Source organism: Notamacropus eugenii, chromosome 7 (genome assembly GCF_028372415.1).
Source record: "Notamacropus eugenii isolate mMacEug1 chromosome 7, mMacEug1.pri_v2, whole genome shotgun sequence".
In the NCBI taxonomy this organism is placed as follows: Eukaryota; Metazoa; Chordata; class Mammalia; order Diprotodontia; family Macropodidae; genus Notamacropus; species Notamacropus eugenii.
Window position 1 is genome coordinate 164,906,967 of NC_092878.1, and position 18,264 is coordinate 164,925,230.

The 18,264-nt window shown below is 42.2% G+C and overlaps 1 protein-coding gene across 4 annotated transcripts in view; it reads right to left on the reverse strand.

Annotated features, from left to right (window-relative positions):
- Positions 1 to 7,068: 7,068 nt before the first annotated feature.
- MYOZ2 (myozenin 2) overlaps positions 7,069 to 18,264 on the reverse strand; it is a 49,623-nt gene continuing 38,427 nt past the window's right edge. For 3 of the 4 annotated variants that reach the window (XM_072625363.1, XM_072625362.1, XM_072625365.1), the window contains exons 5-6: positions 14,992 to 15,175; positions 7,069 to 7,485 (exon numbers count right to left, since the gene is read on the reverse strand). In XM_072625363.1, the coding sequence (XP_072481464.1) occupies positions 7,251 to 7,485; positions 14,992 to 15,175 (419 nt within the window). In that variant the 3' untranslated portion in view covers positions 7,069 to 7,250. The remainder of the gene's footprint in view (positions 7,486 to 14,991; positions 15,176 to 18,264) is intronic. The other variant, XM_072625364.1, reaches the window with a different exon arrangement.

Here is an 18,264-nt window from a genome sequence, read left to right on the forward strand (position 1 = left end):
TTATCATGCCTATTTGACAGTTGAGGTAAATAAAGTGACTTGCCCAGGGTCAGACCACTAATATCTGAGACTGCCTCCATGAGATAAAGAAACTGAGGAGAGGAGGACCTTACCCAAAGGTCCCATTTCTGTATTTTTATTTGCTTTTCCTCTTCTAAATATATTTCACCACACTCCAGCATGGGCAGATGCTTGCCATTGCCCCTACTACTACAGCAAGTGAGCAGATGCCCTTGTGACTTTAGTCCAGGAATTTGGATTCTAAATGATGCTGACTGGCAGTGGGGATTCCTCTGGTTCACCAACCTCCTCTCCCTTGCTTTTCTTGACAAGGGGAACACCCTAATTTGCTTCCAAAGCAGGCTGTTAAGAATAGCCAACTAATACCTTTAGAGCACTTTGAAAAAAAACAACAAAATCTATTTCTACATGCTAAGAGTGACTAATTCAAAGCCACTCATTAGTCCAGGAATGCTTTACTAGCATAGTCACCAGACTTAAAGAATTGGTGGGCACCAACCCCCACCCAAATGTATTTTTAGCCCATCCTCCATGATTCTCTTTCCTTCCTTGAGTCTCTGGATTACGTGGACATGTCTGCTGACATTCTCTGAACCCAAAATTCAGATTCAATGAGTCAGTGAAGGGACAGAATTCCAAAACCAAAGACATCAAGAAAATGCTCAAATTCTTGTTCCAGACAGGTTCATTCAGATGACTTGGGTACAAAAGACTGTTGAGGTCATTGAGTTGGATGGAAAGGATTCATACGATCCAACACCAGGTTGAGCAAGTTTATGTTTTATTCTAAAAACAATAAGCACTTTAATCACACTTAATCCATAAGAGAGTGGGTGGTGTCAGAGGATCTGAATTCAAATCCTGACTCTTCCCTTTGCTGTGACATTGAACAAATCACGTAAATCACTCTAGGACTCAGTTTTCCTCACTTATAACATAAAGGGATTGATATAGATGACCTTTTAGGTAACTTCCAGCTCTCAATCTGCAATCTCATATAAGAGTTTAGAAAATCTCCATTTACCACTGATTTCAGGTGAATTTCAATTGGGCTATGGAGCAAATGTATACAAGGCACTTGGTTAGGTGCTATGGAGAATACAGACATGATCAATATACACATATGTATATGAATGCAAATAGCAACATGAGAAGGGGGAATGCAGAGGACTTCCTGTGGGACCACCAAGAAAATTCCTTCTGACTGAGAACTGCAAAAAAGGTTTCTCAGAGGAGTTGACACTTGAATAAGGAGGAGAATTTTGATAGGCGGAAGGGAATTTCAGGAGAAAGGATTAATATTTGTAAGCAATAGTAACTGACATAGACATGGTTCTTGGAGGAATTATTTCACCTGATCCTCTCAACAGCCACCCCATCAGATAAGAACTATAGCCATAATTATCTCCATTTTACAAAGGAGGAAACTCAAACTCAAAGAGATTCAATGATATTTGCTGGGTGGCAGTAAAGGTCAGAGGCAAGATTTGAACCCAGGACTTCCTTATTCCTATCTATCACCTTTATCCATCTGCTAAGCAATGTAGTGGTAGGGTACTGAAACAGAATCAGAAAGACTTGAGTTCTGTAATCGCCACAATCACTTACTAGTAGTGTTACCCTGGGCAAGTCTCTACATCTCTCTGTGCCTCAGTTGTACAATGGGGATAATAATAGCAGCTTCTCAGGGCTCTTGTGAGGATTAAATGCAGTAATAGTTGTCAAGTGCCTTGGTTGACCTTACAGTGTTTATATGTAAGTGCTAGCTTGCTATTTTGAATCTGGGTATCTGGGAGACCGGTTATGCCATTAATAATAATAACTCACACTTAGCATTTTCCTCATGCTAATCCTATGTAAATATGGTTATCAATATATGACAGAAAAGGACTGGGTCCTGGGAGGCTAAGTCCCTTGCACGTGATCACTCAGCCTTGTTTCTGACTTCATGCAACTTCACCTCACTTAAATCACATTCATGCGCAAATCACAACACCATTCATCCCATACTGTGACGTTGCTGGTCTTCAAAATGAAGGAAGCAGAACAAGCACTTGAATCCAGGGCTGGGGCTCCTCCTGACAGATCCCAAACTGCCTCTGACAGACAGGTGGAAAGCAGGGCACATCCGCACCTCCACAAACTCTCCATGTCCCAGGTGTCGCTTTCTCCATAAAGGAAGGTGCTTCTGCAACCAACAAGCATTTGTTAAGAGCCTGCTCTGTGTCAGCTCTGCGCTAAGCATGGGGGATACGAAGAAAGGTAAAGACAAGTCTTTGCCTTCAGGGGCTCATGGGAAGTCAACACATAAGCAACTTAAATATGAACAAGTTTGTAGATGGGGCAAATTAGAAATAATCAACCCAGAGAAGGTCCTGGCATTCTGGGGGATCAGAGTTTCTTTGAGAACACTGCATTATAGCTGAGAATTAAAAAAATCCAGGGAAACCAAGAAGAAGGTATAAGGGAGAGAAGAGAGCTCCAGCAGTGGAACAGCCAGTGAAAATGCCTGGAGTCATATGTGGCATGGAGGCCAGTACCATGAATTGTAGGGGCTGGAGCTATGGAAGGTGTGAGATGACTTCAAATGGAGGAAGGAGCAAGGTTAGGAATGGTTGAGAGCATCTAGGATTAGGCCCAAAGAATTATAAACCATGTATACCTTCTGACCCAGCAATACCACTATTAGGTGTGTTTCCCAAGGTTATCAAGGAAAAAACAAAAGAACCTGTGTCTCAGATGTGTTCTAAAAAAGCTGTCTTTGTGGTAGCAAAGAAGTCAAAATTTGAAAGGATGCCCAACAGGTGGGGAATGGCTAGACAAGTTGTGGCATGTGATTGTGATGGATTACTACTGTAAGAAATAATGACCAGGATGTTTTTGGAAAAGTACAGGAAGACTTACGTGAAATACAGAAGAGTGAAATGAACAGCATCGGGGAACAGCGTATACAGTAAGAGCAACGCTGTTAGAAGAATAACTGTGAACGACCAAGCTATTCTGAGTATTAAACATACTCAATAAACTACAAAGGACCAATGAAGGGAGATGCTATCCACCTGCAGAGAAAGAAACGATAAATAGAAGTGCTCATCGTATGGTTGTAGGGGGGGTGTGTGTGTGTGTGCGCGCGAGCGCGCGTGTGTGTGTGTGTGTGTGTGTGTGTGTGTGTGTATGTGTGTGAGGTGGGGAGGGAAAGAAGGAAGGGAAGAGAGAGTTCAAAACTTAAAATGTCACAAAAAATAAATAAAATTTATTTTCAGAAACCACACAGTGGATTCTAAAATGTTTAATGAATATATTTCTTAAATATCAAAATGTGTTTTACTCTGGCCCTCTTTGAGATCTGATTCGAATTACAGTTGCCCGAGCGATGCAAATGGAAACCACTACAGGGTCATACGCCTCAGAGGGATAGAGGTGTTAGTGTGAACCATTGTGAGGTAAAACCAGAAGACATCCACAGTGTAATTCCCATGGGCCAGAACCACCCAGAACATCCCCATCGGTCTTCCTCAGACAATAATCATGAAAACTGTATAAAATTCCTTTAACAAATACAAAAGAATTGTCATGGGCTGGTTTACACTTTGACAACAGCTGTAAGTTTACTGGTTTAACTAAAGAAATGATGCAGATGTTTGAATCCAGTACTATAAATAGGCTCACAGAATTAGACCCAAAGGATTTGTAAAATCATAATTAAACCATTAGAACTACATGTCAAAGTCAGGAGAGGAAAAAAAATTACTTCTGTCTTCAAGGATTATAGAGCCACATAATGCAGTCTTTAAAAAAAAGGAAAGAAAAAAGAAATGGTTAAGTATACTGGACTACATACAAGATACAACATGCAGAATGTTTTCCTGAACTTATCTACAAATTCCAAAAAAACATTATGAAATAGCTTACTAGGAAAAAAGGCATTCCTAAAGGCATAATCCTGTGTCAACATTGTAAACTTAGAGGCAGAAACAGAATGCAACACCTCCTCAGACCACTGATCTAAGAGGCTCTATCTTAAAATCAGTGTATGGGAAAAGCAACAACTTAACTTGAATTTCTCCTCAGTTAAAAAAATCCTCTTTAACCTTTAAGCAGATTTATATTTAAGAAAGAAACTCTTGGTACTGACTTGTCGTATTTCAGAGCTACCATTGGAGGAAAAGCTCATTCCTAACTTCCCTCTCCACCTTCCAACCCCTTTGACCCAGGGTGTCTTGTTGATTTGCTGCTGCTCCCTAAATATGGGCATTTGCTGCCATGCCACAATATTGGTCTGCCAAAAAGAGTGGGAGGGGGGGAAACATAGGAAGTTTGAGCAGGGATGAAAAGGTTTGGAATAATCGTGATGGAGAGTGAGATAGTGAGTGATTAGGGACTATAGTATGTCTTGCAGCAGTGAGGGCCCAGTTGAGGTTATGTGATATAAATTTGTAATGCACCCAGTCAGAAAGGTTGCATGATTTTCTTCACCTTCATTCAGCTGCACTTGTATAAAGATTCTCAATGGAAGGAGTGCCCCCAGACTGAAGTTAGGTTGGGCATAATTGGTGATGTGATAAATAGGACTAGAAATTCAACAGAGGAGGAGAGTGTAGGCTTGATTTGGTTAACTAAGGCCTTAAGATAAGGAGAAGAGAAGAGTGTGGCTAGTGCAGGGGATATGGTCAGGGAGAGAATTGAGGGATCAAGGCACCAGAAGATGTAGTGAAGACGAAGAGTAGGTTTATCTAAGGGAGAGAGAGAGAGCAGAGAGAGAGAAGTGAAAAGCCAATAGATTATAGTCAGAGAAGGGGATTTCAAGATTCTTGAACCAAGAGGTGGGTCACTGAGGCAAGATTAAGGGTATGACCATGTTTGTGGGCAATTAAAGCTGGCTGAAGGAATAACTCATGGGAGGTGAGTAGGTTGAGGAACTAAGTGGTTAGGGTACTTGAGGGCAAATCAATATATATGTTGGAGTCCCCTAACATGAGGGCAGGAGTGTATTGAGCAAAGTTTATAGACCTGGGGGTCTATAGCCAATCACTACCAGAAGTTTGAATTGATGGTGGATATGAATAACATAAACTTCAAAGGAAGAGAGATTACTGAGTGTTGGAAGAAGGAACTTGGAAGTGGCAGTGGGGAGTAAGGAGGAAGAATTTTTAGAATCGTTTCATATCAGTGCCAGTATTGGAGAACTGGAAGAGATCACAGTCATCTAGACTAACGCACCCATGAATGGAATCTCTACTCCAACAAGTGGGTGTCCAGCTTCTGCTTGAAGACCTTCAAGGCTGGGGCCTGGCCTCTCAAGAGAACCCATTTACTTAGGGCTGTTTCTACACATTAAGAAGTTTTTTCCTGATATGAAGTCTAGATTGGTACATGAAGCTTCCGCTCATTGTTCAGCCATTTGCCCTCAGAGGCCAAAGAAAACAAGCCTAATTAATCCCTCTTCCACATAATAGCCCCTCACATATTTGTGGGCTGTTCGTAAGTTAAGCCCTCTTTCCACCCCCACCCACACTGGGCTAAACATGGCCAGTTTCTCAGCTAGGAACATCCACGTTCATGGATCTTCACCATCCTGCTTGCCCACCTCCAGACACTCTTTTAACTTACAAACGTTTTCTTAAACCCTGGCTCCCAGAACTGAACCAAGTCTCCTTCTGAGGTCTGATGAGGGCAGGCTACAACAGGAATGTCACCTCCCTGTTTTCAGTCACTGCCCCTCACATAAGAAAGCCTAACATCCCATTAATTTTGAGGTTGCCTCATCATGAAACTGATCAGGATTACAATCCATTTAAACCCTCAGCACTTTTTCAGAACAAATATTCTCTAATCACAGTTCATATATCTTGTACTAGTGAGGTAGGGGTTTTTTTGTACCCAAACACAAACTTTAATCTCCACTGGATTTCTTCATACTACACATGGATCCATGCTGTGGCCTGTCCAGATCCTTGAGGATCTCAGCTCTTTCATCCACTGGGTTAGCTATCTCTCCTAGCACAAATATGCTGAGCTGGTCATTCACTGATAAAAGTGTTCAACAGGACAGAGCCAAATACAGATTCCCCACGTTGCTCCATTAGAGATCTCCTGAGAAAAGGTAGGGCCCTTAGGTCCAGTGAGTTCTCATATCCAACTTTCAAGAAGGTTTACCTGATAAGGATGGACTATGGAGCCTTTTCAGAGCTTCCTCATGCTACCCCTAGCACAGATTTGCTCAGGCCTACAAATCCTTCTCTCCGCTCCACCCCAAGTTTCCATATACACTGTGGAAAATACAAAATCGCATCCTCAAGAGGGTTTCTTCCATTCACCATAATGACAGAGATGTTTAGTCTTTTTTAAAAAAAATAAAAAACAAAACAATTTGAGGGAGTTTACCGCTTGACCCTAAGCATTTAGCTAAAATTTTACAGCCTATTATTGCCTCTCAATAATTTGACAGCTTTATTCAACCTCCCTTCCTTAGTCTCAAGGACAATTCCAAATTCACACTCACTTTCCCTTCAGTCTGACACCAACCCCCGATCAATTTCACCAGTTTGTCCCATCCACTAATTCACTCCATCAATTTCCTTCTTCCTCTAATTGTTTTTTATCTTTTCTCAATTTGCTCCATCTTGCCAACAATATTCTCCTGAACCTCCTTGAGTCTGCCCCTTCAGCTTCTACTCCTTAATGCCTTCTCCATCCTCCTCCATCCTTTTATTAACTCCTTTGATGACCCTGATCCTACCCAGTCTCTTTCCACTCAGAAATAGAAATTAGACAAGTGTCTGGATTATCTTCAAATTTCCTTCCATGTCTTCCAAGTCTTCTTTCTCCCCCAAGTCAATATCTGACCTACTTCACTGGTCCAAACTCCTCCAAGTCACCTACATGAACTTCTCTTTATTTCTTTTCTCACTCCTTCTACAGAAGTAGGAAGTTGAAATGTATTTAGATAGAGAGAGAGATATATAGATATAGATATGTTATTGTTCTAATTAAAGATTGAATTCTGTTTAAGTCTAATCCAGGCACAAGAAATCTGAATGAAAGCAATTTTGCTGATCAACTTCTTAATGATTTTATTAATATTCTATGTGTAAATGAAACAAAATTTGGAGTATTGCAATTTAAATGGTTATCAGTTAGATTCTAAGGCAAACAAGGAGCATCTGTTGTTAAGCCTCCTGGTAAGACAGTGAGTTGTGGCAGATGGTGCTTAGAGCTTTTGCTTCTTCTCACAGGTCCTCTGTTTCTGGCACCATGTTCTCTTCTGTTGGCACTGGAGTGATTGTTATGGGCGCATTCTCTGATATCCATCCTTTCGGAGTTCTATTGAAGGACCGTCGGCTGGAAAGAGGATTGGCAAAAGCCATGAACCTGGGATCTGTTAACAGGAGCAGGTCAAAATCAGGAACTTTGAATTTGACCATTTTGGATGCTTTCTCAAACCCTCCAAATGGCGTAGCAACTCTGTGCAGAGTGAAAAGAAATACAAAAAAGTGTAATTACTTCTAATATCAAAAGGACCTGAATTGAAGAGGACCTCAGAGACCATCGATCAATCTCTTCATTTTACAGATGAGGAAACTGAGGCCTGAGGAGATGAGGTGATTTGGCTAAAGTCACAGAGAGTTGTGATTCAAAGAGAACTCGAATGAGGTACCATTTCCAAAGGCCAACAGACCAGGATCAGGATCTTTGCTGCTCTCAGGAGCCTCCAGGAAAAGACCTGGTCTTAGATCCCATACAAGACATATTCTTATGTTATATGTGGGTGAAATATATGTATTTGTCCAGATTTTCTGCTTCATTTACTGGTTATTAGCTTGTCTCAGATTCCAGTTGAGCATGGGCTCCCCTGCCTCTGAGTACCTGTGAGACTTTGGCCAAATTACTTTCCCTCCCTGGACCTCAGTTTCCACATCTGTAAAAGAAGGAGGCTGCCCTCGATGGCCTCTGAGGTCTCTTTTGGCCCAAACTTCCATATTTATTCATGGGTTTGGTTTGGTTTCCAAATGTCATTGTCGATTGTGAGCCTTATGTGTACTGGCCATCATTCTTAAGCAAAGCTGACTATTTAATCTCTATCCCCGACTCACCACAATCAGCTCAAGATTAAAGTTGGGAAGAGAATGCTAGTTTGTCCAATGGTGTACGGAATCTCCAAGACCAATTTGAAAGCTAAGCAGCAAGTGTTTACCTGTGTTATCATTGCCACTGACCCCACAATGGAAGTTCAGGCTTTGGAGCATCCCCCTTTAAGTCAATCTATAAGTCTGTAACCACAAAGATCTATAACCATAAAGGTTCCCCTACTAATAGTGGACCCCAGACTCTTATGGGATTCCCTGTCTCCCAGGATTGTGGATCTAAACTTGGAAAGGATCTCAGGGCCATATTGTCCAGCCTCCTCATTTTACAGATTAAGAAACTGAGTTCTAAGGTTGTTTGATGACTTGCCTAAAGTCACACAGATGATAACCAGAAGAGGTAAGATTTGAACTCAGGTCCTCTGGCTTCCTGGTACTACGCCATACATGTATTTAGGTCAACAGACTTTAAGTCCCTACCCTGTGCAAAGTTCTGGGCTGGCTGCTAAAGATCGAAAGACCCTACCCTCTGAGAGCTCCCATTTTAACTCGTTTTAATCCATGGTCCAAGTTACACAACCTTGCTCCAGATGAGGGACTCTGGTTATGGATTCAAGCTGACTGATTCAGTCCTGAAGGAACTTTACCTCAAGTACTGATGTTTACTTGCTAGGTGAACCTGGGTAAGTCATTTAGGCTTTTGGAGAGTGTTTTCTACTCAGTAAAATTAGGATAATTGTTACACTATATGCTTCACAGAGTTATTGAGAAGAAATCACTTTGTAAACTTGAAAGCATTTCAGAAATGTGGGAGCTAATTGCCTGAGCAGGGTTTAGATAAATGATGGAGAAGAGGGAGGTCATTCCAGGTAGATGAACCTGCAGGGGCAAAGGAAAAGAGGAAGGAATGACTGTGATATGTTCATCACAAGACAGGGGGATTGTCAGCCTTTGTATCAGACCATTCATAAACAGTGAAAGTCTCTACTTTCTTTGTCAAAAGGAGATCTTAGGATGCAGGGTACAGGCTGAAAGCCCAGTTCTCCCATATCCCAGGTGGGGAAACTGAAATCAACAGATTTTTTGCATCCCTTCTCTAAACCAGCCTGTATATGGAAGCCAAAGTGGTTTTCTTAAAGTCAGCCCTGTCCAAAACATATTGTGCCACTCCTAGACTCCAGAAGCCACCATGCTCAGCTGCTTCCCTTAACAGAGGAAGAAGCTGAGATCCGGAGGGGAAGGGACTTGGCCAAGGTCACACAGCTGAGATGTGGCAGAGATGGGACTTGACCTCAAGGCATTCCTGGCTCTAAGCTCAGAAATCTTTCCAGGTCCCACTTCCAGCCATCAGGTTTATCACTCATTATTCTTGAGGTAGCAGAGGATGGGAGCGGAGAAGGAAATGGCAAACCCCCTCCATTGTCTTTGCCAAGAAAACTCCAAAATAGTGTCTGAAGAGTCAGATATGAGGGAAATGACTCAACCACAACAACAGAGGATGGCAGGAGACAGTCACTGACCACAACCAGTGCAATGTCACCATTAAAAAAGAATGTTTTCCTCCACAGTATTCTTCTAGACCAAAACTGTTTAACCAGGAGTCCAAAGAGTCTGATCGGAACTCTAATCCTCAAGGGAACTAGATTGCAGGGAGTCTGTGCACTTGGATGAGAAAAGAAAATGATGTCTTTCTTTTCACTTACCTAAGTGGAATTTAACATTTTCTGCAATTATAAATATCGACAAGAAACAGGATTTGAAAAAGGCCTCACCAGACTTCCGAAGGGCTCTGGGGCATGAGAAAGGTTAGGAAGTCTTGCTGTAGATGGATTGCTGTTGTGGTCGATGAACATGGAGCCTCAGACTGGACTGGGACCGGATTTCTCAGTATAGGGGACTCCAGGTGAGGAGACTCCCTCTATCCATGTGATATCACCTTTTCTATAATTTCTAGCCTTAGAGATTTGCCCAGAGCATGAAGAAGTTAAAGTGATGTAACTAGTATATGTCAAAAGTAGGGCCTTCAGAACCTCCCAAATATAGATTGGACTTGAAATGTATTAGAGAAAGAACTTAGACAAACATTCAAACATATGTATATGCTTCTCTTGGCCTATTGTCCTTAGATGTGCCAATACCAAAGAATTTTGATAGAGAGAAAGCATTTCTCTGAATTTCTCAAGCACTCAATAGGCTCAAGCACCATCTTCCCCATGGAGACTCACTGACCGCTCATCAACCCAGAAGTGATTTTTGACATCAACGCTGAGCTCTGGGACCTGATAATCTCTTAGAGATTGCACTCCCCCCCCCCCCGTCTCAGGTCTCAGATCACAGTTGTTTGTGTTATAGTTACGTCCAGGTCTTGTTTCTGCATGACAGCAGAGACCCTGTTGTCTTCTGCTCAGTTATTCACTTAAAAACAGCATAATAATGAGAGAAAATATAGCTCTTGGGGATGACAATAGAGTTCCTTTAAAGGGATGATACTTGAGGCCATCTCCTGTCACCCAAGAGGGCACAGTAAGGTTGGATGAGCTCTTGTTTAGAAATAACCTAGAAAGGACTCCTGCTTAAGGTGAGAATTTAACCCAATGACCTCTGCAACCTTTGTTCCCAAAGGCATGTCTCCCAGAGCCTACAGATACTGTGCCTTTAACCTTGTTAATGCCTCTGAAGCTGTGATCCTGAGCACCTGATTCTGTGACCCATGGGAGACATTCAGTACAGAGTCCCCACCTCCAGAGGTCATGTTTTTATGATGTCAAATAGCTGGTCAGTGCAGGGAACAAAACCAGTCTGACCAGTTCCATGCCACAGAAACGAAACACTCAGTGGACCTCATTTCTCACCTTTCATCGTGTAATGTTTAGCAAGTAATATAGACCAGTCTCTTTGCTACTGAAAATGCATTGTAGACTTTGATTGAGAGCTGTCTCTTTAGGAACCCAAAGTGGAAGGGGCCAGAGAGATCACCTGGTACAACCTTGTCATTTTGAGGATGAAGAAACGGAAACAAGGTCACACAGGGATGGAACAGCAGAGTCCAGATTCGAACTTGGATCCACTAAAATAGAATCCACATCTAGAGTTTGGCATCACTCTTGTCAAACTTTTGGCTTAGAACCCTTTTATATTCTTTCTTGTTTTGAGATAGTGGGGTTAAGTGACTTGCCCAGGGTCACGTAACTAGTAAATGTCTGAGGCTGGATTTGAACTTAAGTCCTTCTGAGTAGATAGAGTTGGTCTCTACCCACTGTGCCACCTAGCAGCCCTGACCCCTTTATATCTTTTAAAAATTATTGAGGACTTCCAATAAGTTTTTGTTTCTGTGAGTTATATCCAATCATATTTGCTGTTTTAGAAACGAAAACTGATACATTTTAAGATATTTATTAATTCCTTTAAAGTAATAATAAATCCATTACACATTAACATAAAAGGCATATTTTTTTAAAAAAAAAATAACTATTTTCCAAAACAAAAAACAGTGAGAAAAGTGGCATTGTTTTCCATATTTTTTTGGCCAATATGTATTATGTCTGGCCTAATAGAAGACAGCTGGACTCTCATAGCTGCTTCTGAATTCAATTTGTTGTGACGTTGGTTTGGCTGAGACACAAAGTGTCCCAAAAGTCTTAGTGTGGTTTTAAGCTGCCAAATTAAGGGGAGTGGGGTGGAGACACTTATGACATTCAAAAAAAAGTATGTACCCTGCAGATGAAGAAAATCTAGCCTCACACAGATATGTAGTTGGAAGGGAGGAGACTTTTAAAAGGTAAATGATATTTTATTAGTATTATGAAAAATTGTTCTCTTGGAACCCTCAAAGAGTTCTGGGGACTTCCAGGGGTTCAGAAGCTATATTTTAAGAACAATTGCTCTATACTGTGACTACTCTTCACAAAACTTGCCAAGTTGTTTTGATGCCTTTTGTAATGGTGGGAACTTCTGTCTTTTAGCAGAATTTGGTCCATTGACCTAAGTGCTCTCTCTCTCTCTCTGTGTATATATACAATATAATATATATACACACATCTATATATACACATACACACACACATATGCACATACACTTCTTTTTATCTTTGTCTTACTCACTCAAAAGAGAAGAAATACTCCATCCCTCCTCCTGACCCCCTGAAATCAGGCCCATGGATTTATTGTTTTCATGTAGCAGTCCTTGCCTCATCATTCCCACCCCCTTCCTGGGGCTGTCATTTTCCCTTCTCTCAAATTGAATCAATGAGATTGCAGCAGGATAGTGGGGATTGGGTCACTACCCACTGTCATGGTCTCTGTCGGCAGACTTCTTTCCTTGCTGTTTCATAACAGGGTATTTTGACGTACTTGGACGGACCAGTCCTTCCTTGGAATCTGCATTGCTTTTACTACCCAGAACTGGGCAGAGTCTTAGCAGAAAACACATGTGTGATACACATGGTGAGAGGGAGAGAATGAGACAGCTTGTGGGATTGGTTAAGGTTTCACTAGATTCCAGTTGCATCTGAAGTTTATCTGACTGAAATTTCCTCCAAAGGCCTTGGTTGTGTGCACTTTTTGCTCCCTCATTTAACAACTCTGTCCCTGATTCCTTGGAGTGAACATCCTTGGAGTGGACTTCATTAGGCTGAATTTTAGACTGGTGGTTTTTGAAGCAGGTCGTGGATAGGAGAGGATCATACACCCATGTGGCAACCTTGGCTCTGTTACTCACTCCCTGTATGAACCTGGGCCCAAGTCATCCCCTCTCTTGGCTTCCATTTCCTGATGTGTAAAATGTGAACCTTGGACTTGATCAGGGGTTCTTAACCTTTTTTTGTGTCATGGACCTCCTTGGGCAGTCTGGGGAAGTCTTTGAAGACCCCTTTTCAAAACTGTGGCTTGAAAATGCATAAAATGAAATACACAGGATTACAAAGAAGGCCAATTCTATTGGAATATAATTATCAAAATTTTTTTTTTTTTACAAAAGGTCCTGGACCCCATGTTAAGAATTCTTGAACTACGTGATGCCTAAATTTCCTCTTCAAGCCCCAAGCCCTATGAGATAAGAGACTTTGGTTTCACTCAGATAAGCACTTACTAAATGATTTCTTGTTAACTGTGTTTAACTGGCATGTGAGCATTGTAATCTGTAAGGATTAGGAATGCTGGAGATTCCATTGGGTCCACATTGTACACTTTCTATCAAGATAAGCACCAAATGGGCACATGACCTAGATATGAAAGTTCAGAGCGCCAACAAATTTGGGAAACGTGGGAAAAACCCTGTCTGTCAGATCTCTGGATAGGAGACAAGTTCATGACCGAACAAGGGATTGTTGAGAGGCTAACGGAAGATGACAGGTATAATTTTGTTATCTAAAATTAACAAGTTCTAGCACATACAAATCAAAGGAGATGATCCATATAAAGTGCTTTGTAAACCTTGAAGCACTATTTAAGTATTAGTTATTATTATTACAATATGTATTTATTTTTGCAATATTATCTTTGTTAGTCTGCCCATTAATGGATATCTATCTCTTAAAAAAAAAAAAAGAGATTGTTCATTTTTCCTATAAAAGTAATGTCAGACGCAGAATTCAAATCTGGGTCTCTTAAGCCAAGTGGTAAGGCATGATCACATCCTCAGGAGACTTCTGGCCTTTCCACCCACCCCGTGACTGCTCCTTCTTACACATGCCATCTTCCCTCAAGACTTCTGGAGATCACAGTCTGTCTTATTTTTCTATTTGCATCCCCAGGTATTGGCACATAGTAAATGTTTAGTAAATGACCAGAGCACTGGCATGAGAGCTGAAGTCAGATTAGACGCCCATAGGAGGGGCACTTTGAGGACTCTTCAAGGGGCTCTTCAGAAAGCTAGCCCATGCCCCTGAGAGAGCTTTATAAGGACTCAACAAGGGGAAATAGGGCCTACAGAAACCAGGAGCCGTGAGCTGTGCGTTTGCCACCTAGGCCCTAAGCTGGGGTCCACTCTCCCTTGGACTCTAGGTATTCGTAGGAGAATGTGTCCCAGGTTCTTGGAGCCAAGCTTTGGGTCAGCTGTTCTTATGACACTGTCTTTGTCAAGACTAAAAGTTAATGTCCGGTTGACTGATCAACATCGGCTCATAACCACAGGGGAAGTGCAGTGGTTAAGGCTCATCATTTCTTGAATGCCTGCCACGCATGTACATCCAATGCAACCTCTCAGAATTCTCTCTAGAACCTTGAGGGGACAAAGAGCCAGCTGCCTTCTGGGCACCCAGCCTGCCAACATGAATTGGGGTTCAGAGAGAGAGAGCCCCAAACCTGTGCTACGTTGTCATTTTATTCCACTTTTTATATAAAAGAAAATCCATCAGTCACTAAATGTCAGGAGCCGCTGTGGGGGAGGCTTGGCTCTCTGTAAAGGGACAGGAGACATATCTGAGTCCCACAGGGTATCGGAGCAGGAAGAGCAGACACAGATTCCACTTGAAAATCCCAAATGAAATGAAAGCAAATTGAAATCCCTTCTCAAATGCAAGTTTCCATGACCTGATACAGGAAGAATAGAAGGCAAAACACACCTCTGGAGTCTGTGAGGCACAAGTGAGCCTTGTCTAGAATGGGGGAGGCTGTACTACCTGTGGGTCTCTGCCCTCCAAGTCTCCTCTGTATGGGAAACATCCCATACCTAGAGTACTATCCACTCAGCAGGGATTGTGCCTTAGAGTCAGGTGCTGTAATCTGAACTTGCTCCTGCCTTCTTGTTCATTTTACTGGAGGGGTACCCCCAAAAGGCAAACACTCTCCATTCAGTGTGATATTCAAAAATATGTTCCAATTGAGGGTTCTGTTCTCTGCATGTTGATGTAAGAAATGCACATTCCACATTACCGGGTGAGGTGATTACCTGTTAAAGCTTCGGAAGTCTGGGAGTTCTGCCTTTTCTTCAGGCTTAAAGAGTTTGGGGTAGAAGGCCTCCAATAGCTCTGGCTCATTGCTAATGGCCTGCTCCCAAGGAGACTGGTAGTACTTAGGGACAGCTGTGGTGTTGAATCTCTCAGGAGGAATTTCCTTCAGCGGTCCAGAGTATCCTTTGGAAAAATATGATGAGAATAACTAAACACAGAATATCTGGGGGTTGCTAAGCAACCACTAACATTTTATTATGTTATTTTTGAGGTGCTAGAATAAACTTGTGAAATACACATCCTGCTGATGATCCCCTGCGAAAGCTGGAATCCAAAGTGTTATAATATTTTTTATTTTCAAAGTGTTATAATTCAAAAAAAAAATTAGACTCCTGGATTGTAGTTAAAAGACTGATTGATCTTCTTAACATGCAAGCTTGAAAAATTTTCATTCCAAGCCAAAAAATTCCTTACACATTGTACATGGTAACATATATTTGTACTCCGTGAGACAAGAAGTTCGATTAATTTCAAATTTATTTTGGAGGCACCAGAAAATGAGGGATTTTTGTAACTTTTCTAACTTTGATTTTTTAAATTGGAAAAGCTCCCTGAAGACTGGCCTCTTTTATTGCTCCTTGCCCAGAGCAGAAGTGCAGTACATTGGAGTGAGGGCCAACCATGAGAGATCAGGACCATCTAGGGCAGGGGTGGGGAGCCCGGGAGCCTCGAGGCCACATGTGGCCCTCTAGGTCCTCAAATGCAAGGTCCTTTAGTCAAAGGGCCACCCTTGAGGGCCTAGAGGGCCACAGTGGTTCCCCACCTCTGACCTAGGTTCAAGTTCTGGCTGATCATCGACAAAACTTCACAGTACCCAAGGAAACTCTAAGACACAGATGAGGAGGAAATCTGCATCAGGTGAGATGGCTTCCACTCTAGGAGCATCCCACATCGAAGTAATCCCCCCAAATTCATCTCCCATTCTTTTTAATCAATCCCTGTTTCTCTTGTTGCTGTGAAAAACTTGTAGCCTTTGGCACCTTCCTCACATTCTGTCTTGACCTCATCTTCCCCTTCTGTAACATAAGGACCCGAACAGAAACGATTGCCGCTTACATTCCTCCTGAGCCAATCAAGGCCGGAAGCCCTCCCCCACGTAAGTCCTCTTCAAGAGTGAAGGAGGAGCACCACAGGAAGGGGCCAGGCCTTGCTGAATGGCCTTTCTGACCCCTCCCCGCTCCAACACTCGATAGCTATAGGCTAGGCCTTTGAAAATGGAATGGCATTCTGGGATTGTCGTTCAAAGGGACAAGAATTCCCTGGTACCCGTAAGAGAGTTTTGGAGTATCATGATCGTTAAGCCAGAAAGGGGCCCTGAGTCATGCCTGGGAGTTTAAAAAAAGAGACCCATAGCCTGATGGAGAACAGATGGAGAGAACAGTGCAGTAGTGACAACAGCTGTGGGGAGCCACCCAGATGGAAAGAATGCACAACATAGTGACAAGCAAAGGAGAAATTGAGAAGGGGGCAGGGGATCAAGGTGGGTCCCTGGGCGTCTGCAGACGAGCTGCAAGCACTTTTTTAAGGACTGAGAGAAGATCCAAAAGAAAGTGCTTTCCCCAATTTCCCCTCCCTTGTCTGGTAACAGGCACTGGATTATATACTCTGCTTGGTTTTTTTTTCCCTAAGAGTTTACCATATTCTGATTTTTCCCCCAAAAGGTATAGAACTCAGAGATTTTTTCCTAACTGGAGGCTGTGAGCTATTGTGATTGTATCAATAACTTTGTGTCTGATATAAATGCCATGAGATAGAAAAACAATAATTGTATTGCCCGCCCCCAGGTTAAAAGCAAACTAATTGTTGTTTCTGGGTATGTCCAATTAAATCTCCAAGCCCCTTCTCTTTCCATGATATGGAAGGGTAAGAGGGTAGATTTGGAGAAGCTTGGGTAAGATTCAGCTCTGCCCCTTGCAGAAGGGAAAGGGGAATAGAAAATACTTTCAAGTATTTTCCACAGTCCCACCCAGCAGTATTCCAGTAATATGATCCAAGGAGGTCTGACTAATCCATCTTTCACAAAATCCTTTTCCACAAGTCATTGATCCCTGCTCAGAAACGTTAAGATCCTCCCGGTTGCTTCTGACTTCAAGTCCCAACTCTTTGAAATGTGCCTGTACCATACGGACATGTCCCTTTAAGAGTTCATGGCTGGCGTTCACAAATCAGTTGCTGAAGGAAGTTCAAATACGTTCATTAGTAGAGTGGATTGTCAGCCTATGAAATTGTTCTGGATTTTTTTGTTGTGAGAGACAGAGTGGTGGGAAGGTAACAGTGCTGGATTTGAAATCCTGAGGCCTGAGTTAAAATCATACCTTGGATCCAGGTTCTCTGACTTGCCACCTGTGAGATCTCAGACAGAACAATTCCCTTTGTTGGCCCTTGGTTCAGTGTGTTTTAAGCTCCACACATAGTAGGCCCTTCAAAAAGTCAGGGATTGGCTTTGATGGTCCTTCAAGGTCTAAAGCAATGACAACCTGATTCTAGGGCTTTAGGCCTGTTTTTAGATTAACACTTAATCCAAGTCACAAAAGAACATGGGAGGGAGGGAAGGTATGGGGATAAGCATTTATTAAGCACCTACTATGTGCCACTTTAAAAATGTTATTTCTTGCAAAGTGAAGTGAGCAAAACCAGGAGAACATTTCACACAGTAAGCAATATTCGGTGATCACCTGGGAATGACTTAACCATTCTCAATGATACAATGATCCAAGACAATTCCAAAGACTCATGATGAAAATGTTGTCCACCTCCAGAGAATCTGAATGCAAATTGAACCATACTTTTTAACTTTATTTTTTCTTAGGGCCTTTTTTTGGCATGTGTTTTCTTTTACAATATGACTGACATGGAACTCTGTTTTGCATAATTATACCGTATTTGTTAATGTTCTGTCACTTTTCAGTCATGTCTGACTTCATGACTCTATGTGGGGTTTTCTGGGCAGAGATACTGGAGAGATTCGCCATTTCCTTCTCCAGCTCATTTTACAGATGATGAAACTGAGGCAAACAGGGTGAAGTGACTTGCCCAGGGTCACACAGCTAGTAAGTATCTGAACTCAGGAAGACAAATCCTCTTGCCTCCAGGCCTGGGGCTCTCACCACTGCTCCACCTAACCTCCCCAGATCAAATGAGATGACACTTGAAAACCACTTCTGCAAGCTTTAGAGCACAATGCAAAAGCTATCTCTTATCATGTAAAGGAT